General features: G+C 39.4%; 1 protein-coding gene across 2 annotated transcripts; it reads right to left on the bottom strand.

The window, feature by feature from the left end:
- Window positions 1-90: 90 nt before the first annotated feature.
- Window positions 91-16516, bottom strand: LOC103717716 (ASC1-like protein 1). 2 transcript variants are annotated; one of them, XM_008806203.5, is made up of 6 exons: window positions 16114-16516; window positions 10373-10584; window positions 10121-10276; window positions 5011-5196; window positions 791-975; window positions 91-504 (listed from the first exon to the last, which is right to left on the bottom strand). In XM_008806203.5, the coding sequence occupies exons 1-6, from the start codon at window positions 16249-16251 to the stop codon at window positions 473-475; spliced, it is 909 nt and encodes a 302-aa protein (XP_008804425.1). In that variant the 5' UTR covers window positions 16252-16516; the 3' UTR covers window positions 91-472. The 2 variants fall into 2 exon arrangements, with proteins under 2 accessions (XP_008804425.1, XP_088571456.1); XM_088715330.1 differs by having other exon boundaries at window positions 865-975; window positions 16114-16410.
- Window positions 16517-25971: the final 9455 nt, after the last annotated feature.

Below are 25971 nucleotides of genomic sequence, written 5' to 3'. Positions count from 1 at the left end.
ATTAATATATGAAAGATAAAAGAAAATGAAAAATACTGGTGGATGACTGGAACTCATAGGAAATCATTAATAATGCAACTGGAGATCTCATTTTGGGACAATTTTGGCCAATAGATTAGCCATGAATCAAATGTATATTCAATCAGTATTATCTGATCTTGCATCCACATCTGTTTCCAAAATAAATATACAGAAGTCCTCTAATGATGAGGTATCTCCATTATCAGCAACACCACTTCAAAAAATACATGAAATGGGAGCGTGAATTCTAAATGTCTGGTTGTAAGCTTCATCTGAAAAATGAGAATAGGCTGATCCTCTTTCCAACACCATCAAGCCATCTGAATTCTAGTAGCCAGCACAGAATTAAGCAAATCAGAACAACAATAGCGATGAACATGAGAAAGAAGCATGATTTTTTGGCGAAGTCGGTGTCTACAAGAGTGAGTACATAGCTAACAGTCTTCCCGAGTTAATCTTCATGTTCCTCTTCATCTTCAGAATCTACATTAAAAAAATAACGAAATTGCAGTAAGGAACAGCTCCCAAGAAGTGCTTTGGGACATCAAAGAATGAAGCATGAAAATTTATGTTAAATTTAACAGGAATAAAGTTGATATTTTAAGAGACCAGAATGTGCTATCATTTACCATACAAAAAGACTTTCAAATTAAGCATTAATTTTGTGAATCTACCATAAGAAGTTCAGATGTCCGTGAGTTTGTGTGTGTGTTTGGGTATTCATCTGGTAAATGTGTTTTGCAAATACATCAATAAAAAAGGCAATTACCAGATCGAACATCATCCCCAATATTTCCTCTGGACTGAATTTGCTTTACAAGCATCCGGAAGATTAAAACCCACCAGTAAATGTGAAGAACAAGCAGCGAGAATAGAAGTGTGTTGAAGATATAATAATATATTGGTCCTTCAAACTTGTGCTTCTCCTTGTCCAGAGACAGTAAAACTTCATAACTGCCACATCAGGCCAAAAAATGAGAGATAAGGTTATATGTTCTTAAAATACTACCGGACAAAACTTCCAGACTAGATGGAAACAGCTGATTCAATATCAAACACAAGAGATCAGTATTAGTTACAAAAGTACAAATTATATAGTGCATAAATATTATGCCAAGCAAAATGATGTATTCCACCAGTAATTGTGTTCAAAGAAATCATTGACTTAGCTTTATGAGCTAATAGCGTAGAGTTGCAGGATAACTTTGAAACTACTCTTCAAAATGTCATATTAGACATGACGAAAATATCCAAAGCCAAACCAAACCGTGTCAAAATATTATAGGCCTTCTTAAGAGATCATGCCCTTTCAGCAATTTTAGGCCCAACTTAGGGCATTTTTTGGAATAACCTTTTCAATTTTGCTGTTTCTTTGCTCTTAAGGAGTGCACAACATGACAACTCTACAGAATAAAAAGTTTAAGAAAAATGCAATATGACCTTAAAGTCGTTTATCAATATGCATAAGCAATCTAGGAAAAAGGGAATATACTATGATTTAGACAAATCATGGGGTATTCAACCTCTTAAAAGTAAGCGTTCATTTTTTGTTGTTGTGATGGATTCCCTGCTTTCAAATTCCACTGCAGAAACCACCTTTGAGTGAGGGTGGTTTGGGGGTGCAGTCACTTCTAATGAGGCGAGAGGCACTCCTGGCGCGGCGGGCGGTGCAGATTGTTCTGGAGCCATGCGGATTATGGAGTCAGGTCATGATCGGTAGATATTGTCGAGCTGGCTTAGCTGGACCGGTGGCGGGTGGCCGGAGGAGTTCCTTTATGTGGCGGGAGATTGGAAGGTATGTGCCTATGGCCCTGGCATATTCTAGATGGTTGATTGGCGACGGACGGAGCATTGATGTGATGGCGGACCCATGGGTGGACGCTCTTCCATTGAGGTTGTGGCCGACGATGATTAGCGGTCAGGGGATGGCGGGGCTCCGGGTGTGTGACCTTCTCAGGCCGGGGGAGGCAGAGTGGGATACCGACAGACTGGGCCAGTTATTCGGGGAGCATTTAGCAGAGCGGGTACGAGCCCTTCCCATTCCGGGATCAGCAGGTCCAGATGTCAGAGTATGGAGCACCACTTGCAGGGCCAGAGTCAGGGTTGGTGATGTTTCTCGGATTATCCAGCAGGAGTCAGAGCTGGGTAGGCATTGTGGCTGGGTATGGAGGTTTGGGCTACACCAGAGGGTTGCACTATTTCTCTGGAAGGTAGCCTGGGACCGCTTGCCGACGAGCTTGGCATTGAGCCGACGTGGTGTTAGCATCCCCTCTGTGTGCCTGTATTGTGAGGTAGACGAGACAGTGGATCACGCACTATTCCAGTGTGTCTGGGCGAGGCGGACCTGGAGGCTGTCTGGGATCCCGGAGGGTGTGTGGAGTCGGAGGGAGTGTTTTCTGGAGGAGGTTCGGCGTTGGTCTAGCTCCCTTCAGATGCGTCGGGAGGCTATTAGGGTGTCCTGCATCGTATACCAGCTATGGATGGCCAGGAACGCCCGAGTGTTTGGCGAGCACAGTCCGTCCCCACGGTTCGTGATGGAGCGGGCTCGGGCTCGGGCTCAGGCAGCAGAGTTTCTTCATGTAGGCTCGGAGCATAGACCTTTGACAGCTCGGGACATCTGGGACTCCCATACTGCTTCGGCAGCTTCTCATACGGTGTTTTTCACCTGGGAGCCCCCACCCCCGAGTTTCCTCAAGGTCAATTTTGATGGCTCAGTCCTGGATGGGGGCAGGAGAGGAGGGGCGGGATTTGTTATCAGGGGCCCGAGCTCCAGCACGGTGGCAGCAGGGGGTTGTCAGATCTTTGATACCTCGGTCCCAGGGGCAGAGCTGCGTGCGGCTTGGATGGAATTGCGGTATGCACGACATGTACTTCAGGCGAGTTCCATTTTCTTGGAGGGCGATTCGGCCACAGTGATCAGCTGGATCCAGCAGGGCACTCGCAGCGGTGGAGGAGTTCATCCTTTGCTCCGTGACATATGGTTGATAGTGAGAGAGGTGATTAGCTTTCGAGCTATGCATGTATATCGTGAGGCCAATGGGGCGGCCGACTGGGTGGCAGCATATGTTGCGAGCCACTCAGGAGGCACCCTATGGGTTGGTGGAGATGATTTACCCGGTGCATTCCGGGATCTTTTGGTTGCAGATTCTACTGGGTGTATTCGTACCCGTGTTGTATGAAACATCCGTTTTTAGCAACCAAAAAAAAAAAAGAAACATAAAATGTCAGTGAAAACTCTTTCCACCCTATATTTGCTCCTCGCACAATTTGTTACCACTTCCAGAATCTATGATAGGGCGGGCCTTGGCACAATGGCAAGGTTGTTCCATTATGATATGTATGTCACGAGTTCCAAACACAGAAATAGCCTCTACACGCAAGGATAAAACTGCGTACATCTACCTCTCCCCAGACCATGCAGTGGCAACAGCTGAGACATCCTTTTTTTGCAGGATCTATGATAGTCCCCTTACTATTGCTGACCTCTACTACTGCTGTCAGCTCCACCAGCTGATTATACTATCTAATAGCCAATGGTCTGAACACAATTTTAGAAGCTACATATTGATATGACCACTTTCTACTAGCATTCAGGCCTTCCATTAGTGGACATGTCCAACTGTTTATTAACGCTTATAGAAGCATTACATTGATCATTGTCATATCCCAAAATCTAATTCTTACTACACCCAACTGATACTCATAGAACTTTCCTAAAATCTAGTTCAAATCTGAAACAGTAAGCAAACTATCTTGCAAAGATTAATCTAGCCTGTCTACATGACTGATGCTCTAATTTTGTTCCTTCAGCGCTCTGGACAACAGATCATGGGCTTGAATCAACATGATAAGAATTATACCACAAGATCTACAACCATGACCTCATCATATGGTTCCACTTTATACCAGCATCTCGACCCAGAGATCTTCCTAATATCATGAAGAAGGTTGTTCCACTTTGAGATGATAGAGGTCCATGTATGATTCCTACACTATCCAATTGCCAGATGGTTGTTCTGTTACCCTCTAATGAACAATCAATTAGCTATGGACCATCTGTCAATAAACTGTCAACAAATCCAGTGAATCAACGAGGAAATGATTCTCATACTGCCCTCTTGATGGCTGACATTAGAGCTATGACATGATCTCACCATGTGCTCATATGGATCTTAATTGTTCAAGGTTCACAATCTCAATACTGGATCCCATACTAATACCATGCTAATAAAGTGTCCATATGCCCAGTACAGGGATCAGATTAGTGTTTTGAGGCTCGCTACACCCTTCATACAAAATCTCTATTCAGTACTGATACAGTACGGTATGTCCGGTATGGGGCAATACGAACCAATACGACGAACCTTGGTTTTCAGATAAGAAAATTGCCATTGCTTTTTCAATTTTTAAGTCATTTGTTACCATAGTTTTGCAAATTATATGAAAAATCAAAACTCATAAGACTTGTAACCGAATCAAACAAATTTTTGGAGTAAACAGTTTCAAAAAAATGCTCAAAGAACGGAATACATGACATGAAAAATTGCAGCTTTAGAAGTTCTTGTGAATATAATTCTTAAATGTATATTAACAAAGAAACAGACAGAATTGTCTTGAATGGGAAGAAAATATACTATAATATGCAATTCCAATAGCCATCATCTTTAGTTTCTATCCGTAATAAACTATTGATGCACTGAAACTCCCCTAAATGGGTTTGTCCTTTCCTCCTTAACTATGACAATGAGAGCACTGAAATCATGGCTTGCTATATTGGACTTTACCACCCATTATGGAGCATATCATACCATATTGCTAGGCTATTAAAACCGGTATGCCTCCATATCGAATGTCAATAACAAGGTTGTACCATAAAGTGTCCATACAGGGAGTACCAACTGGGTACTGGTACAAGTCCAATACCAAGATTGAAAACCGGGATTGAAATCATGCAGTTTATGGTACCTACATTGAGCAACTCATGCTTACCTTGTACTTCGGAGGATCCAGAAAGGGAAATATATGAGGCGAAGTATAATCCATGAAGCAACAAAAAGAAGAAATGACACATTGGCCAGCCACTCACAAGCACCATACTTCGCCATCTTCCCCATTTCTAAAAACACATCGCTTGCATCATGAACGGCCAACACAACCGATCCAACACGAGCAAACCTGTTTGTAAGGTAAGATAAGAAACAGTCTCATATCAAAAGAAACATAACTATTGTAACCATCAGCAGAAATAAGGATTTTAGAAAAGTAACAAAAAAAACAGATGTAATATTTTATGGTTTAGACAATGCTCCAATTGCAAACCTTGCTTAACACTTAGTATATGTCTTTTTACAAACTTGAATCCTATTCTTTTCATTTTTTTCAACACAAAAATTTAGTGATCTTTCTAAAAATGCTATTCATTTGGCAATTCATGGTTATATATGGGGCTATACTGCAATGCCATATGAAACAAATTGACAATCTCTGTAATCGTGCAGCCATAAAATAAATGTGTACCAGCATTGGCATGTCTAAATGCAAGTTTTACCCAAAGCTTGCATGTTTGTAACAATTCGAGTAGTCATTACAAAATAGGCATAGAAATTATGGTCCAAGAGGCACACCAACAATCGCACTGAAACTAGGAAAAGTTTCAGGTCAACAATAACACAGTTCACAACAATTTATTAAGTGATATCAGTTGCAATATCTTGAAGAACCTCTTATAGCAGGGCAAAACAGGTTGATTTGCAATCAACTAAGATTGTTTATTTAGTTAATATACTCACCATGCAAGGACTTCAAGGATATGTAAAATATAATAGTTGTCACCTGTTTGTGACTTTCGATTGATGGTAAGTATTAGTGGAGAGCAGAAGATCGAACCCTATATTCACTAGCGTAACATCCAAGTGCAGGAATATAATGGTTTCTGTCCATGCAGTATCATACTTACAAAATCCATAAGGCTCATGCAAAGAGGATTTACCCATCATGTGAATATCGGAAAAAAAATCGTCCCTTATCGGAATTGAACTTTCCTGGATTCTTCGTCGATTCCTCTTCCCCACCCCGCGATCCATAGTATATTCCATTGATAGAGAGCCAATTCCAATAGACTTCAAGTCCACCCAATTCTTCTGGCTTGCTGTGACATAATGCCGCAGGTCTTCCTCCAACAAAGCATTAATCCGCTCAGTCTGACCGTCTGTCTGCGGATGGTTTGCTCCCAATGGGAACTATTTTCTTATTCATGGATGTAATCCACCGAAATCTGTTTCTAATTTATAAATAACACAGATCACCGAACCTTGGTTCGGGTACAATCCCTCGCCACTTTAGAAAAAAGGTGGAGGTTTGATTCCAGGGAGCATTGGCCCTTGCTTCAACCAGGCCACGATTCTGCAAGCAATGGCTCAATCAGCCCGGGGTCTAGGCTCCAGCCTAGGTGGGGTAAGGTGGAGTAGGTATGGGGTAGAGGACAAGGAATGGCCCCTCCCAATTTCAAAAGAAAAAAAAAAATTATAGATAACATAGAAGTGGATGGCCAAAAAAACCTTTTTGGTTTCGTGCACAATGGACGGTCATTTCTTGGTTGAAATGTCCTTCATACTCAACAAGGAGTTGCAAAGCCAGGAATGTTCAAGAGTTCCGATCAACCAAAACTAGAGTATTTCCAGGTCAAGTGAAAAAAGGAAAGTGAAAATCTGGTAGAAAGTGATCTTAACTACCCTGCCAGTTAATGGTTGTCAATGACATGTATTATGCATATAGAGTGGAAGAATCGAACATCTCTTGTCCCTCCTCAAGCAAACACCTGAATCCTAGAGAGACACGCCTCAATCAGATGTGTAAGAAAACACCCCAAGACTTTTCCTTAGACTCACTTCAAGTCACCCTAAGACTTCTAATGCCTCAACTCACTGTGATATTAGAGGAAACCATAAGAACGAATTCCTAGCAAATGAGGATCCATAATGCTGACTCCAAATAATTTGGACAAGAATTGATGTTTATTGTCAAGAAAGACATGACAAAACTAAATCAAATGTCTTCTACAATCAAATGCTTGGGGGCTGGGCTCTAACCTGGGTGGGGTGGGTATAGGGTAGAGGGTGGGGATTAGCTGCTCCCATCTCTAAAATCTATAAATAATGCAGCAATTGAAAGCCAAAAGAACCTTTTTGATTTCTTACAGAGTGCATGATCATTCATTTGTTGAAATATCCTCCATACTCAACAAGGAGCTGCAAAGCTCGGAATGTTCCAAGAGTCCCAGTAACCAGAACTAGAGTCTGTCCAGGTCAAGTAAAAAAAGTGAATGGAAAATCTGGTTGGAAGTGATCAATGAAAGTGATCTTAACTACCCTACCCTTTAATGGGTGTCAATGACATGCACTTTGCACATAGTGTGCAAGAATTAGACCTCTTTTTTCCCTCCGTACGCAAACACCTCAATTCTGGAAAGCCATGCCTCAAACAGATGTATCAGCAAACATCCTAAGGCTTTTTCCTTCAAACTCACTACAAGGCACCCTAAGACTTTTAATGCCTCAACTCACAATGATACAGATCAAAATCCAAAAATATCAGATGAAGCCATAAAAAGGAATGCCTAGCCAATGAGGATCCATAAAGCACACTCCAAATAATTTGGACAAGAATTGATAGTTATTGTTGAGAAAGACAAGAAAAAACTAAATCAAATGCCACTAAGCTATTAACAAAAACATATATACTTAGATCAAAGCCTATTAACACTCCAACTCTTGGAGGATGGAAGGCAATACCAGTGTTAGTTGGTACAATAAATTATTTAATCATTACATGGTCTGATATTATATTAGCAATAAATATCACGAGCCAGTCCATGCAGACACCAACAACCACATTGCAAAAATTTTGGGCATAAGCAGCTCTTACTTCAAAGATACACTGGAACTGTTGGTTAGGAAATTTAGTACCTACCATTCCTGGTTAATCTAAATTCTTAGGCTTTGTTCTTGTCTATCAGCTATAGAGAGCTCTTGCTATTGCATTTGTGCTTTTCGTGCTCTCTCTTGCTTTACTTGCTTGCTAGCAAGCTTGCTAACTTCTTGTTCTAGCCTTCTATCATACCTTCTTCTAATCATCCCCATACGGTCAAAGGTCTCCAAGCAAGGTTTTCGATACCCATACCGAACCCTGTACCATTTTTCCACCACGATGTAAGGTATGGGTACAATACCAGTGCTGGTAGTATGCACTGATAGCAATAAAATGAATGAAAAACCAATTGGTATTAACTAGTACAGTCAGTACCACATTGTGGGTATACACCAATGCAAACTGATATGGACTAGTAGGACATGTGCATACTGATACGGATGGTTTCGACATCCAGGCACCTATTCTAGTGTCGGCTTCGTGTCAAAATGGTAATTGATACCAATGGTGTTATCACATTCTAGCAGTTTCTAAATCCATGTCTCGAAGTCATCAATTTCTTTTGGAGCAAATTGCCAAATTCACTGATAGGTGTTACATTCTGGCAATTTTTGACTCCATGACAAATTCTGCATTCTAGTTGGGGGGAAACAATAACCCCCATCAATGAATTTGGCAATAGGTGCCAAATCCATTCTTTCCACCCTATGGTTGTGGCTAGTAACTCTACCTTATACATACACAAAAACATATACATAGATTTTTTTGAGAAATCACACAAATACATAGATAAATACATAAATAGATACATGCGTCTGCATATAAGGTAGATATATTATACACAAGGTAGAAAGAGGGGGGTTTGCACACACCACCAAATCCAAAGGTGAAGGTTGCAAAATGAAAATCTAAACCATTGGGTTTATTGTAAGGTGTAAAATGTATACAAACAACAAATTATATGTTTATAAGACCTCTTGCCTATGCAACAAGTTATCCCAAAAGATAGTTTTTTTATCACATATACACTGTTTTGATTTTGGGCAACTTCATATACGAGCAAGAGGCCTCCATATATTCAATAGATAACTTAAATATTGCAAGCCCCATCTTGAATTTGACGGTGTGTGTAAACCAGTTTACCTAGACACAGGATACTTTGTCAAGTGTCTAAGGTGTCCTAGAGAATTCAACTGCAACCAATAAAGCCACAAATCACAGGGACATGGCTGTGTGTGTATTATATCTTAAGGAGATGCTGGAATCAAGATAAAAGGGTGGATGGTTAGCTTCCTTTGGTTCACCCGAGAAGGGGCAGATAACAGCACTCTATTGGTTCAGCTAAGTAGGGAAAGTAAAAAAAAAATCAGACAAAGGACAGAGGAAAAGAACAGAAGAGGCCACGAAAAGAAGCATTCAAGATAAAAAAAGTACAAAGGGAAAAACAATAAAATTGTCAATGAGACAGCTCTATGTAAAATAAGCTTGCGCTTCTACATGCTCATTAATGCCATTTCTTCAATTCACAATCCTCATGTTTAATCTATATTCTTTTTGCTTATTAGTACATTGGCAACTTTCTATCTAGTCTGTCACATCATCCTTATCACAACAGTTTCTGTATCAATCCACCATTATCCCTCTCCACCTTACCCCACTTATATAAATATATATATATATATAAGGATGTTGTACTAGAATAAATATAAAATATTATGGCAAATACATGTGGGGTATATTCTCCAATCTCCACTGTGTCATCATACATTCTCTATCTGCATTTATCATATATATATATATATATATATATATATATATATATATACACACACACACACACACACGGAAGATGTATACACAACCTTCAGGCTGCCTTATGATCACAAATGAGTCCTATATAACTGTGCATATGACACATATGCAAACATACACAAATGGCTTTAAGCCCTAGTAAGATAATGCAGTACACTTACATACTTGAACCTCATATGTCAATAACGAATATTGAAAATAGAATAGTACAGAAAGGGCCACTAAACAACAACAAAGGATAGCAAATATCTTCAAAAGCATGATTTTGATATCAGAAAACCATGGTTTCATAGAAAGGATTTGAAAGCAAGAATGATAATAGAGAATTATCGTGGCAACCAATATCCATACAGAAACTAACCTGAATATATAAGACAACACTATAAGAACAACAGTTGCAACATGATGAGACATTGACACTCCGTAGTCTGACCGCTTTGTTTCCCAAAACAGCAGGGCAAATATAGAATACGTGTAAAATCCAGCAGCATACATGTATACAGCCTTAAGTTTAAGTCTGAGAAACAAGAAGCAAAATCATTAGATTTCCATCCAAATCAAATGTTTTTGCAATAAAATTAACAGAAAAGAAGAGGATCTACATAAATCGTACTTTATTTGTTGATCTGGCCAAACCTGCTCTCCTGGTCCTACCCAATAGTATCTGGTACTTTTGAACCATGGCTCGTTATATGTAACAGACAAAGATAGAAGCTCTCCTGAAAGAAAATAAACACACTTCCAAGCTGACTCCTTAAATTTGTTGATCTTTTTTCGCCTTGCATTAGCTTCAAGTCCCTTTCCTATAAGTCGCTTTGCCAACCTCTACATCAACCAAAGAGAAGCTAAAAATAAGCAAACAGGACTTGAAAGAAAGATATTTAAAAGCTGCAACAATGATCCAATAAATCATAAAAATGCTTTCACTTAGCAAATCCACCATCAAAGTTCACTTAGCTTCAGCATTGATTCGATTAGTCAACATTTGTACATACCAGTTCAAAAATGACTGTTTGGTTTAATAATTACCAAATACAAATGGTTCACAGGTAGTGGTGGAGTTGTATTATTCTGCATATGGCTGAATCTTCAATTTGTTATAGCAAGTAGATTTTATAGTTTTATTTTTTTATCTTTTGGAATGGCATAGCCCTTTACGATTCACTTACCCACTTCCATCTAATATTCAAGAAGATTATCCTCTGTTCATCAGTATGAACTGGAAAGTAACTTAGAAACAAAAGGTAGGGAGAGGGATGAAAACAGTAGATAAAAGTCTTACGAACAAAACTACACTGACAGAACTACATGCCTCAAGCTTCATTAGCAAGAACTAAGGAGGATAAAAATGCCTTAATCTGCCTCCTAAGTTCAATGGCGTCGTAGCTTAGGCTGGTTAAAAGGAAAATCAGATCATATCAAGTACAGCACAATGAATCACCATTTAGCGTATTAGAATTTGCATGTCTATAATCCCTTTCCTATAAATGGTGATGAAAACAAGCAAGGAGGCGTATCGAAGAAAAGTGGAAGGCGTGATATTAGCATTTTAATGCAACTTCTTCCCTCTCAAACTGATGATTAACAACACAATGATGTCAGTCCAGAAGACCACACTTCTATTTATTGGAGGTCAGTTAGTTCATAGAGGTTGCAAACATTATAAAATTTCAGAATATGATTTACACCATCTGATAGATTAAGCATATACTAGCAAGTCATAAGCAGACAATCTCTGCAAAATGCAGGACAACCTAGGTGATGACTAGGATGAGAATGAGAGCTGTCATGTTTTATTTTATTTATATTATTTCAACTATACGTCTTGCTCCTAATGAAAATTTTTAACTATAATGAAAGATCTGTCTTCCATGACATACATTGTTTCTGTCCTTTCACATATTCAGTGTTGGAAGGGTCAAAATTCTTGTTTGAAAGCTCAAATCATATCTCTTTGTCACCTTACAGAAACCAAAGTTTGAAAGTCACCTAGAATCTGGGGAAAAAATAAAAAAAACAAAACAAAACAAAACAAAACTTGGCATATAAAGTGTTCCTTAACAATTTAGGCAATGTATCTCCCATGCATACCATGTGTGGCCCACCAGCATAGACATGACAAGCTACAATGCTATGAGGTGCAATGTTATGAGGTACCCAATTCAACCATTTTAACCAAAAATGCATGTCATGCATCTCAATGCTCAAATATATAATTTGTCAAAGAGCATGTAAAAACTTTACATGCCACTAAAAGACACTTTTTTAAAAACTTTTTAAACTTCATGTGCAGGTTCACTGGTATGTCATTAATAGCTAACAAATAACAGAATATTCACAAACTTCTATAAAATAACAATTTCAAATGCTATATAGCTACAATGTAAAAATAGTACCAGTGTTTACCAAGTTTATTTGCCTAAAAATTTTGTGGAAACTTTTTAAATCTTAATTATTCACAGACTAATCACTATTCACTATTTTTTCAGCATTTCACTTATAATAAAGATAATACAAATCGTTATCTTTGATAAAAATGAAATAACTAGCCTGGCTTTACAAGATGCACAAGTTCAGTAAACACTTTTGTTATCTGTGGACCCTTTAGTACTACCTTGAGTAACAAACTTTATTAACCATTCCCTTTGAACAACATCCAATTGATGTAAGAAGATGATAATGGCTCTGGATGTGGGCCAAGTATATTCGTGCTTAGACCAGGTCGTGCACAAAATTTAAGTTCAGATCAAATGCTGTCTAGAATCAGACTGATCCTAAAGCAGCTTAAGGCTAGCCCAAAGCTCAAATTATCATTGATATATAATAAGTAAATAACTTTTGTTATGCAAAACCTATTTTGAATCCTCGTCTTCTCCGATCCATCCTAGTCATCTCCTCTCCTCCTACCCTACCTCTTCCTACCATGCTCTCTCCTCCGCCTCCTTCCCTTCCCTCTCATTTCCTCTCCTTCCTCTTCTTTCTTGTCACTCCCCTTGTCATTACACCACCTCTTCTGAGTCTCCCAGTAGACCACCACCCTAAACTCCGCTCCCTCAACCCATCTTAATCCCCTAAACCTCCACTTCACTGACCGAACCTAGAATCGCCAACCAACCACAGCCTTAATATGCCTCAGACACCCCAACCTCTACCACTCCACTTGCATAGCTTCCTCTCTAACACCACACTCTACAAGTAACCCATCTATCTCCTTACCCTCATTCCAAAACTCTACCTTTGAGCCTTCAAACTAGAGGATCTAGGCCAACCCAGACTCTACAATACTACATCTCAGGACAGGCTTGGGCACCAGCTGAAATGCCAAAGCCAAGCTCAAGATATTATCGCTCAGCCCATTATCAGCCCAACTGGCCACAGATATAATCACTAAAAACCAATTTTCTTTCACCATAAAAAGAAAAATCTAAAAAATATTTATATCCAAATCATGGTATAGCCCAAAACCTTTCAAACAAGAAATCAGCATGCACCAATAGCACACAGGAAACAACTATATTTTCCAATATAACTTTTTTTCCAGTCTAACCTTCTTAAGGACCTTACTGAAAAGGAGACAACACAAGAAAGAGAAAAGACTGCAATCATGCTATTTATCTTTCTACAAGTAGTATGCCACTAGGCTTCCTATGATTCTTCAAATAAACAAAGATAAGGAAACTTAAATATACCTCAATAATGCCTAAGCCATTTCTTCTGAAAGACACTTTAACTTCAAGAGAAGTAACCTTATGACTCGTAGTTTTCTTTTTTTTTCTTTTTTTTTTTTTTTTTTTGGCATGCGAGCAGGGGGTGGGGGGGTTGTAAAGATGGAGAAGTTGGCTCGTCAGGTAATTTCCTCCAGAGAAGAAAATAATTTTAGGCTTTAACCAAAGACATCCCAAATAAAATATGACAAACAACAAAAGTGGCAATTTTTACATAGCTTTTTTTATTATGTTACAGGCATAAAAAAAGAATAATTAATGATTGCAATCAATATGCATATATCATCCAGTGAAAAAGATATGGAATACATCGAGAAACATGTGACCGATCAGGCAAAGGTGTTTCAGGTAAAACTGGGGAAAATTGAGAAAGCATCCCATGTTACACATGCCAAGGCATGTTTAGCATTTTAGAGGACTATATGTGATTGATGGGCAGCCAGGTGGCACCAACCCCATATCATAGTTGAGGTACAGTTTTAAATTTAGCCTTGTCATATCTTTCCACTTCACCTCGACACTAAATAATCTTAGGCCTATCACACTTTATGTTCTATATGCATAATTGTGCCTCGTCTCATAGGGCCTCTAATCAATTACAAATAAGGCCAAACCATTTCAATCAGCATTCCAGAACCTTATCGTCAGCTATCGCTATTTTTAGGCCTTCTCTAAATTTGTTGTTTCTAGCATTACTTCTGCTCAATGAATCCATGTCTCGACTTTGGAATTCCATTCCTACATGTACTTCACGAATTCAAACACATGGGCATATATTGCTCATGTATTCTAACAAAAACAGATCAGTTGCCACCACAAATTAAGACTCCAGTGTATATCACAGCAGATATGCAGATAGATCTCTCTCATGTTTCTTTAAGTGAAAAATAATCTAAATCATGCAAAAATATAGAAGTTGGCAAGTCGGGTAATTTTCTCCATAAAGATGATAATTTGAGACTTTAACCAAGGGCATCTGAAATAAAAGTTATGTGACCAACAACAGAAGTGGCAATTTTTTTTATATAGTCTTCTTTATTATGTAACAGGGAACAAAGGAATAATAATTAATGATTGCACATCAACATGCAAATGCCAACCAATCAATAGATGAAAATGGCATGGAATACTTCGAGAAACATATGACAGATCAGACAACGGCATTTCCATGCAAAACTGATGAAAATTGAGAAGGCAGCACATGTTATACATGCCTAAGGCATGTTTAACATTTTAGAAGACTGTAAGGTGATTGACGAGAAGCCAGGTGGCACTAGCCCCATACCATAGTTGAGGTACAATTCTAAATTTAGCCTTATCATATCCTTCCGCTTCGCCTCCACCCCAAATGAACTTAGGCGTATCAAACATTATCCTCTAATTGTATACTTGTTCCTCTTCTCAAAAGATCTCCAATCAATTACGCATAGGGCCAAATCATTTCACGTTTTCAACCAGCATTCCAGAACCTTATTATCAGCAATCACAATTTTTTGGCTTTCTTTTTAGCACTACTCCTGCAGAATGAATCCATGTACTCAACTTTGGAATTCCATTCTTACATGTACTTTATGAATTCAACCACATGGACACATATGACTCATGTATTCTAACAAAAATGGATCAGTTGCCACAAAAAATAAAGAATCCAGTGTACACCACAGCAGATATGCAGATAGATCTCCCTCGTGTTTTCTTTAAGTGAAAAAATAATCAATAAGCTGTTTTCTTCATAAATGTTCTGAAGCCTAGACAAGACCACTGCTATACTTTACTCCTACAACAAAATAATATGCACAACACCAGCATTCCCAATCAATTATCGAAGAGAATGACTAGAATAATGAAAATATTGCCAAAAGGAGGCGAGAATGAGATCCAAGCATCATTAAATATCCAATTATCTTGATTCTATCAGAAAGTTCTAGGCTTCTCTCAAAGCAGCAAGCATCTGAAAGATTTGAAATGAGAAACAATCATATTCATGAGTTGGAAAGAAATAAAAAACTACTTAAGAATTCCGCCACTTCTCTCTCAGTGCATCTTGATATCTTATTCGCTCCAATCTACAGGTAGAAAGAATAAAAAAAACTGAGCACTCATTATCTTTGAAATCCCCGCAAGTACAATACAAGAGGTTAGGTTTTCAACCCTTCTAAACATAAAGCCGCTTCATATAACACTTGTCAAGATAGCTCCCCCCCCCCGAACAGCACGATTTCTCAAGCCAAGCCATCTCAGAAGGGCAAGAACGCTCGCAAAAGATACATCTCCACTCCTTCCAACTAATTCCTGAAGAAAACACATCAGGGCTACACTCGTATGACCGAAACAGCTCCAAAGACCAGACTTTTATCACACAGCAAAAAAGTCAAAGACTAAAAAGCCATCCGTCCGCCCAAAATGCAAGAACCTAGTTCCCTGAATCAAAAGCTCATCCGACTAGTGACATAAAAATCGGATTTTTAAGGCAAAAAACTCCACGCAAGACAGGAACAAAACTGATCGCATGGGACTTTCTTATCTGCGGTCTCGCTGAGGCCATTTAAGGGTGTTATTCCCCTTTTACCGAAAAGAGAAAACAGGGAAAACAGATGAAACCGAGCAAAGGAAAGCTCGAATCGCGCACCTCGAACACGAATCTATCGAGAAAGAACCGGACGGTGGGGAAGAAGAGCACGAGGAAGGGCAGGGCGATGAAGTCCTCGTAGGCGGGATAGGACTCCTTCTCCCAGTTTACGGACGACCGGGCTTCGACCAGTCCCATCTCCAGCCGGCTCGCCACCGATCAAAAGCGACGCCAATCAAAGAGAAGGGAGGAAGGGAGTTCGCGAGATGGGATTGCGAGAGGGCGAGACCGAGAGGCAAAGACGACCCCTTCTCCCTCTCTTTCGCTCGAATCGACGAAACAAAAAAACTCGGAGCCAGATGCGCCAGGCGTTTTCTTTATACCAAAAAGGGCTTCTTTTAAAAAGGCTTGAAGACTTGAACCATTTTTTCTATATAACTCGGAGTGACAAAAATGTTGGCCCTAATTCTGTCATGCCATGGTAAAGATATAATTACCGTTCTATAAATTTTTAATGTTCAGATTTAGTGGATGACGAGCATGGTGGGTCAGGAATCAGATGGGCTTGGGAATATTTATTATCTGCCATAATAATTATGGTGGCTGAGATTTCTCGACTAGAATCAAAGGCCTGCAAGTGGATCTGGTCAACCTTTGATCCAACTAGGTCCCCATCTTTCACGTTCAATCATGAGCAAGCATTTGGATCTATAAAGTTAGGTTTGAACCAAAAATATGATCCATATTTGGAGAATTAGATAGGTCTATCTAATGCATTTCTTTTTATAATCTAATGCAATCCGACCTTCTTCATGGATTGAAGAGGGGGGTCTAAAATGGGTTCAATCTTAGACGACAATTTCATAACTTCATATCTCTAATTCTTCTTCCGCTCATTTTTGGATTTCTAAATTGGGTACTAAGCTTATTTGTTTTTAAGTGGAAAGCTCAAATTGGACTATACTATTATAGATAATATTAGTGATAGTATATCAAATCAATTTTCTTTTTACAATCATAACCATCTGACCTTTCGATCTAACTTTTCTTATTCGCCGGGTATTTCTATTTAAGACTATCTCCAACGTTGTTTCAAATTAATACTCAATTGATTATTTATATTAATATTTATTTTAAAAAAATAAAAAATAAATATCATATACTTTTCTCCTCTCATCTTATGTTGGCTCTGAACTTAGATTTGGCCTAGTTCCAACCCGTTACAGCTAGATCTAAAATATCTTTCATGGATCTAACCTAGCCCGGTCTTGTTCGTGGATCCAGACCTAAATTCATGACTCAGAGAATGATGATTGGATCCAAATTATACTAGACCAGTTTGCTGGCCAGCTTAATTATCCAAAAAAAACTTGTGGCTACAAAAAAGCACACTATCCTTGCAATGTATTATCAAAACTGAGTGCATTAAGTATTGCATCTTGTTGTCGGCTGGATCTTAGTCTCATACACATCTACCTCTTCTGGTTATTAGGAGTTCCCTCGATAAACGAAAGCACCACCATTGATGAAAGGATGTGACATAAAGATTCACCCGCTTTTGTGCCGCCGTACGGTCGGAGTTTCGTCTGTTGACTGAGCGTGGCGGGCTCCGCGTCCTGGCTTCTGGAAAGCACCTCGTCTTTCTTCTCTCTTGGCGGCGAGATTCGACGCAATCGGCCCATATTGACTAACGAACCGTGGAGTGGAAGTAATCTACTCGTACATGCGCGAGGATGAGAAAAGTCTTAGAGGACGCCCGCGGTGACCTTCGTAGCCGGCCAATATTTTTGGATGGTGTAGAAGCTTATAAGAAAACCAATGTTTTTAAAAATAGAAGGGACAGATGATCGGTAAGCTCTCCAGTTCTCAGGTTGACCGATCGTCCTACCGTGACATCAATAAAATATTATTATAATATCATAATTATATTTTTATTTTTTAAGAAAAAAATTATAAAAAAATTAAGGTTGAGAAGCTGGAAAGGCGAGGTTGCAGGCTAGCGGCAGAGGCGGATCTTCCTCCATGGGAGGAAGGGGAGAAAACCCCTGAAGAGCCTCTTAGGGTTCAAGTTCTCCACTGCCGGCCGATTCACATGCCGAGCAACTCGTCTGTGCATGGTTGATTAGTTGATCACATTCAGCTTGTGCATCGGCTCACAGAAGAAAGTTCGAGAGGGCATGGAGAAGAAAGCAGGGGGAATCATGAGACAAGATGAGGAAAGAAAGGTTGGAGAAGCAAGGGAACAAGAAACTCGATAGCAAAACAAGTCGAATTTCATTTCGATCAGTGCACCACAAAAGCAAAAACAAACCGAGCGAGGCAGCAATCAGCGATAAGCGTAGGATGCATAAGACCCATAGAAACTGAGACGCATGGTTGGTATGGTGTACTGCCATGCGTTGCATATGGTATATGATATAATTCCTCTTTGGCTTAAATTTTTTTTTAAAAAAAGAAAAAAATATTGAACCGATTCTGGTATGACCGGTCCATCCGATTCTGGATCCCAATTCAACCGACCAGACCAGCCAGTCCGATCCAATTGTAAAAATATTGAAGAAAACTAAATAGACGTTGGTGACTTGATGAATTAGTCAAATTAGTATCAATTAATTTTGTAGAGCATGTTTAGAGAATTAGGCTAAAAATTCTATTGGATTCATACCAGTGCAACTAGCAACATGGATTACAAAGTGGTCTAGGCCTATATTCATAAATACTAAGAAATAGCTTTGGAGTGGGCCTGTCGAATTTTATAGAAAGAAAAAAAAAATCTCATCTATAAGATTTGGGTCAGCCCATTCCAAACCTATTTCTGAATACTCATAGGGCTAGTCCGGTCTTTGTAAGTTGTATTGATCCAATTCATGAGGTTAATAGGATTTTCAGTATAATAATCTAAATAAATTTTTAAATAAAGAAAAGTCCTACCATCTCGAAAGATGTTGACCATGCGGAGAAGTACTGATGCTGACAAGTATCAATTACCAAGATGTTTGAGCATTATTGCACTAATTGGACGAGCCAATAGCTTTTCTTGCCGGAAATGGTTCAAGTCACCAATGGTGGTGAACATAGCTTTTCTTCAGGCTCTCCACTGCTAGCCGCTTCGCGTGCCGGCGTGTACCTTAGTGCACAGAGGAAAGCTCGAGAGGGTGCAGAGGGGGAAATAGGGGAAGCAGGAGAGAGGATGAGGGAAGAAAGGTCGGGGAAAAGGGCCCAGAAGTTAGGGAAGCATGGGAACAAGAAACCCGAGAGAAAAAAAAAATTGGTTAGTGCTTTAATTTAGAAAAATTATATTCCGCACCTTGCACACCATATTAACGATACACCATAGGAATAAACGAGACAACATGCATGAGGCGACAATCTAATATAAGTGCTAGGCATGGTTAGGGCTATAAATGGGTCGAGTCGGTTCGGCTTCTGAGTGATCCCAATCTGACACGATTTTTTGTTCGGATCCTAAATTTGGATCCAGATCCGACTCAGTTGAAAATCGGGTCGGATCAGATTGGGTCCATACCTACAAATTTTGACCTGACGGATCACTCGGGTCGGATGCGAGTCCAGATCCGGATCCGGGTCCGGGTCTATATATCTTTATATTCAAAGTTTCACTATATAATAGTAAATAATATCAAGCAATTATTGCCCTAATTTTTTTTGGAAAAGAAAATAGACATTTTACTAGATGAACTATATTCACATGTTCAAATTCAACATTTTCTAAATTCAACAAGTCGGTTCCAATAATATCTATAAAAAAAAATCTGACCTAAAAAAAATGAGCCAGGTCGGGTCTTATGTGGGTTGGGTCAGATTGGGCCATGGGTTTTCCGACCCATTTGCAGCCCTAGGCATGGCGTACCATAGGAACAAATTAAAAAATAGGGCTATAAAAACTTAGAAACGTGATTAATGTGGTGTACCAGGTGCATATGCTACACAGTATAATTTTCTTTCAGCTTCAAGGTTTTTTGAGAAAAAAAAATGGTTAGTGCTTTAACTTAAAAAAATAATATTTTGCACCATACGTACCATGTCAACGATGCACTATAGGAACAAATGGAGATAAGATGCACGAGGCTGCAACCCAAAATAAATTCTAGGCATGGTGTACCACAGGAACAAATTAAAATATGAGGTCTATAAAAACTGAGATATGTGATTAGTTCGTGTACCACCATATGGTGCATGTGCCGCACGGTATAATATTCTTTCGACTTCAAGATTTTTTTTTTAAAAAAAAATTCAAATGGCACCGGACCAGTCTGGTCTGATTGTAAAGATATTGAAGAATATTAAATAGACGTTGGTGACTCGATAAATTGGTCAAGAAAGAACCAATTAATTCTTCAAACGGGAAAAGTCCCGCATTGAAGAAAACTAAATAGACATCGGTCACTTAACGTATTGGTCAAGGTAGTATCAATTAATTCTTCAAACGGAGAAAAGTCCCAGACGCAGGCTATTTGGATAAGTAGCGATGCTGACAAGTATTCCTTATCTAGATATTTTAGTATTATTGGGTTAGTCCGACTGAACCAAAAGTTTTTTTTTTTTTTTTTTTTTTTTTTTTACATTAGCGATTTACACACAACAAATATGGATACGGCTCATAAAGTTAGAAACAAAAAAAATGCAAAAAAGACGAGACATAGTTAACCTTCATGTTTACATGAGTAGTTCGATGAAAGACGCACTCATCCAAAAAAACTATGAATGTCATGAATCAACCACATTCCGCCAGCAGCAAGGCTCAGACTCTGGATCTACTCTATCACCGTGACTAAGTCTCTCTTAAGAACAGTACGGTCTTCAACCACTATCTTTAAAGAAATAGTTCAAGCCACCAGAGATGGTGAACATAGCTTAAAATAAGAAGGGAGGATGGGGTAGTGGTTGAATGGGAACCACTGCCAAACCCTGCATTGGCTTTGTTATTATGATCACCAATTAGTTCTTTACTCGCGGGTTTTTAAGTTTATTTTTTTCCATGGTGAGGAAAGAAAAATGCTTTGAGGTACCCAACCTATTTAAGTGAAAAGTTCTTCAGGTTCACCATAACTAGTTTGGCAATCCGGCATTCAACCATCCTATTATATACGGTATTTATATCTGCAGTTGGGCGACTTCCTTCTTATCAAATGATAGAGAATACTTCTCCATGTCTGCGCAAAGAGGACATAACAATACTCAAAATGAAATGATGAGATAGCCTTATAGCATAATTGGCTGTTTCATGGATTTTTAATAACAATGTCAACATGAATGAAAGTCAAGTGCTCCAAATTGTAGATATTGTGATAAGTCACTGACATATCATTATTTGGTTGGAAAAATGACCCTGGGCTGCTTAATCATCCCATCAAAACATCTCTTGATGTGGTGCCAAGGTTGGCATGCCATGTTTCAAATATCCCAACATTAATCACATCAATTTCCATTTCCGTTTCATGCCAAGTTGGCATGTGAGACTAAAGAGATGGCGTATCCCATTGCTGCTAGAATTCGAGGTCAGTTAAGATTGGTTGAATACTGAGATAAGATTTAGGTCGGATGAGATTCAAGGAAAAGCACTTCAAATTGGCGAATGGGGAAGATGTCGCTAATTGTTCTCCAGAACGCAAATTCAACCTGAAATGAAATTCTCTTGCTAGAAGTTTTTCGATGGAGGATCCTCCGAGATGCAAGTTAGTCGAATTCTAGAGAAATAGTAGGAGAGTTAGAGAGTTTTTAGGGAATAGAAGTGGAAAGAACGTACCTAGTGTTAAGGAAGGAGCCAAAGAATCAGGATCCTCCCATCACGGCAGTAATGGACTCGAAGATTATGGCAAGATCATAGAGTTTGTTAAGGACCCGAAGAATCAGAATTCTCCCATTACGGCAGTAATGGACCCGAAGATTCTGGCAGGATCACAAGGTTAAAGGACAATGGCTAGCAATTTCATTAATGATTCAATCACAATGATTCCTGCTTTATTTACTTCCTGTAATCTTATGATTTGTTTCTCAATTTTGTGTACAAATAAGACCATATGCAGGACAACAAGACACAAGAAAATTCTCAAGATAGTCTCTCCTTTTCTCTTTCTTTATCCTTCCGTTCGTTATCTAACTCTGATTTTTCATGGTATCAGAGCGTAGAAACGATTCTGGATAGCCGAGTTTTCTTTTCTTTCCGCTGATTTTTGGTTCAAGCTCTTGAAAAACAGGGCTTATCGTCTGGTTGAGATTTCGCAGAAACAAGTTTTTTCTTTTCGGTTAGGCCGTGTGGTTCACCAGAAATTTGTTTTAGTAATTGTGCTTTTGTAGTTGTGCTTCTTGTATTTGTCTACAGTTGAGACATTTTGTCAAACAACTAGAGGCCTTTTTTGTTTTTTTTCTTGATCCACTTACAACTTGAGAATCAGACCTAGGCTTGCGTATCTCCACTGCGCTTGCGTTGCACCTGATCCGTGCTCTTCATTCGCCGCCTGCCGCACCAGATTTTTTTTTAGCATCCTTTTCTCAAGCCAAAAAAAAGAATACTTACGGGTGGTGAAAAGCAGAGTTTTGAAGATCCAAACCACCATCTTTACCTCCATCATTCTGACCAACCAGGAGTGTTATTAGTAGCCCAACCTCTCATAGAAGAAAATTACAACTCATGGAGTCGTGCCATGATTACAGCTCTCAGTGCCAAGAACAAACTTGGGTTCATTGATGGCACTTTTTCCAAACCGACAATTTCATCATCGGCCAAATTCAAGCAGTGGGTTCGATGCAACGATCTGGTAAAGTCTTGGTTGCTTAATTCTGTTTCAAGAGAGATTTCATCAAGTATTCTTTATTGTGATAATGCTCGTGAGATTTGGGTAGATCTAAAAGATAGTTTTTCTCAAGTTAATGGCCCTTGAATGTTTCAACTCGAACAAGACATTCATAATCTTGTTCAAGGCACTATATCTGTCCCTACCTATTTAACCAGATTGAAGTTATCTGCACTCCAATCAATTTCGAGTTGTTTTTGTGGAGCAATCAAGGAGGTTCTTCAATACCAAACACAACAATGTACCATGAAGTTCCTCATGGGGCTGAATGATACTTATGGTGTTGTTCGAGGTCAAATTCTCCTAATTGAACCTCTTCATTCTCTCAACCGCCGTTATGCCATGGCTCTTCAGGAAGAACGCCAAAGAAGGATTCCATCTCCATCTAATATTTAGGGTGTTGCCTTAGCCGCTAAGAGTGGATATCCACCACAGAAAGACACCAAGCCTGATACTCGGAAGAAAGGTCTAAAGTGTACGCATTGTGGGCGAGACGGTCATATTGTTGATCGCTGCTACCAACCCCATGGATTTCTTTCCAAGCTCTTGCAACACGAAGTCTGGTCCTGGTTCTGGTTCCAAGCCAAGTGCTCGCTAGGTTTCCTCCTCGACAATGCTTCCTCTACCAGTGTTCTACCTTTCACCCCTGATCAATGCCAACAACTCCTAGCCATTTTAAATAATGTCAATCTTCACACATCCATGGCAAACCAAGTAGGTAACCCTGAAACTTCTCTCTCAGGTATATCATCTGTCCCTTCTGATAATAATCTATGGATTCTTGATAGTGGAGCTACTGACCATATGGTCCAATCTCCCACTCTCTTAACTCATTCCATTCCCGTATACAATCGTACGGTCCAATTGCCCAATGGCTCTCATGCAGCCGTCACACATATTGGATCACTTATATTCTCATCCTCTCTTATCCTCAAAAATGTTCTTTGTATACCAACATTTCATTTTAATTTGATTTCAGTTCGTACACTATGTAAAACCTTTAATTGTCTTGCAACTTTTTCTTATGATTTTTGTTCCATTCAGGACCTTCACTCGATGAAGATGATTGGACTGGGAACTGAGCGGGATGGCCTGTATTATTTTAGTAATACCAGATCTTCTCATTGTCAGGTGGCTAAATCTTCCTCTCAACTTTGGCATCATCGATGAAGAATTACTACTATTGCATTGATCAATAGTCTTGCATGCTTGTATGCTCTATCCTACATGTCATCTATTGCACTCCAGGTTCGGAGCATGATAGATTTAATGGTATTAGAGCCTAGGTTTTAGGATCCCTGGGATTCGTTGGAAAGATTGAGAGTTGGATATGAACTAGATAATGGGACAACATTATTTGCTTCCTTGTTAATAACCTTGTAGTAGAGATTTTGATACTCGTAGCGGATAAAATTTTGGTGAGTTTGCAGAATCCCATGATAAGTCTTGGCATTCGGAAGAGCAAGAATCTCATGAAAAGACAACTCAACAGAAAAATTCTATATGTGTAATATGTGGCATGTCCATAAGACCGAAAATTGTAGATGATTATCTAGAGCTTGTTTCAAATATGGCCAGCAGGGCCTTAAGATAGCGGAGTGCCCTCAAAATCTTCAGAAGTCCCAATTAGTTTAGAGGCCCCATGTTACTAAGACTCAGCAAGTGCAAGCTATTGCTCCAACTTAGTCAGCTCAGGCATCTTCTCCCAAACAACAAAAGGGGAGCAAACCGCACACTCAGGGGCATGTTTATGCACTGATTATGCAAGATGCTCATGCATCCAACATTGCGGCATTAGGTATATTACTGATTACATTTGTTTATGCCCATGTGTTTTTGATTTTGGTGCTACACAATCTTTTGTGTCATCTATGTTGGTGCAAAAGCATAACCTACCCTATGTGCCATTAGAGTTTGATCTGTATATTAACATCCCTATCGGGGGTGAGATGTCACTAATCGGATTTGTAAGTCTTGTTCAATTAAGATAGTAGATAAAGAGTTGATTGCTGATTTGATAATCATAGGCATTTATGATTTTGATAGAATTTTGGGTAAGGATTGGTTAGCGCCACATTTTGCTACAATTCATTGCCATGAAAAGTAGGTAAATTTCTGAAATATTGGGGATTGAATTTAGTTTTATGGGCGGTAAAGTCTATACTTCCCCTCGAGTTCTTCAGCTATGCAAATTAAGCGGTTCCTTAGAAAGAGGTGTATGGCATAGAGGTATTGAGTTGCAAAATACTCCTGGAAAGAGTCTCAGAGATGCGCATGATTGTTGCAATTAACCTGAGAGGTCGAGCTGCTTGTGGGCACTCGATGATGTCACATAAGTTCAGTTTGATAGAGTGCCGAGCAGAGGTATGGAGGTGCATGATAGATGTGTATTTATATTTGTTCAAGTAAAGGACTCATGAGGGCTAGCCTTGGTGTTTATCATGCTGAGGTGCTGCAATGGTGCTTGGATTTGGAAAACACACCCCATAATAAGTTATTTCCTAGCTACCATGGGTACGATGATTTTTGGGCCGAGCATTTCTAAATTTGGAAGGCCTAGAGTCAAATTTGAAGGACAAAATTTTTAAAGAGAGGGAATGTGAGAACCGGCCCATATGGAACCATCCCAAAATGAAGTCAGCGACACTCACCAATTTCAATTCGAAAAGGCAAATAAAAAAAATAGATCAGAACATCCACCAGTCGTTAAGAGGATAAGGCCATGGAGTCGTGGCCAGTGATGACTCTGTGGGCCATTCGAACGGTAGCCAGTCATTGGGTCGCGCACAACCGCCGCCATGATCGCAGGCAGGTGCAACGACTACCATGCTAACTCTATCCAAAACCCTGTATAAATCTCTCCTTCCCTTCCACTTGATCCATCATCGAACCTTCTCCCTACTTCTCCCTATTCTTCGGCGGCCACTATGCCGCCACAATCGACCACTGCTGCCCGAAATCTCCTCTTTCTCTTTAGCTTCCTCGGCTGCCCTCTTCTTTTCTTTCCCCTGTTCCAAATGTCGCTGCCACAAAACTGCAAGAACTAGCTATCCTCAACCAAGATCCACCACCTATGCCATGCTCCAGTGAGCTTCCTTACTCC

The sequence above is a fragment of the Phoenix dactylifera genome, chromosome 2 (genome assembly GCF_051530095.1).
Source record: "Phoenix dactylifera cultivar Ajwa chromosome 2, Ajwa_hap1_PhDact_Kaust_v1.1, whole genome shotgun sequence".
Taxonomy (NCBI): Eukaryota; Viridiplantae; Streptophyta; class Magnoliopsida; order Arecales; family Arecaceae; genus Phoenix; species Phoenix dactylifera.
The sequence above is the reverse complement of the archived record's forward strand: the minus strand, read 5'-3'. Positions and strand labels throughout refer to the sequence as shown.

What these genes read in the sequence shown, in the direction of transcription:
- LOC103717716 (XM_008806203.5), bottom strand. Translation starts at nt 16,251, where the DNA reads ATGGGACTGGTCGAAGCCCGGTCGTCCGTAAACTGGGAGAAGGAGTCC. An exon ending in GTGTTGTCTTATATATTCAG is followed by an intron (nt 5,197 to 10,120) that starts GTTAGTTTCTGT and finishes CCTTACAAACAG; the next exon opens with GTTTGCTCGTGTTGGATCGG. An exon ending in TGGGGATGATGTTCGATCTG is followed by an intron (nt 505 to 790) that starts GTAATTGCCTTT and finishes TTTTTAATGTAG; the next exon opens with ATTCTGAAGATGAAGAGGAA.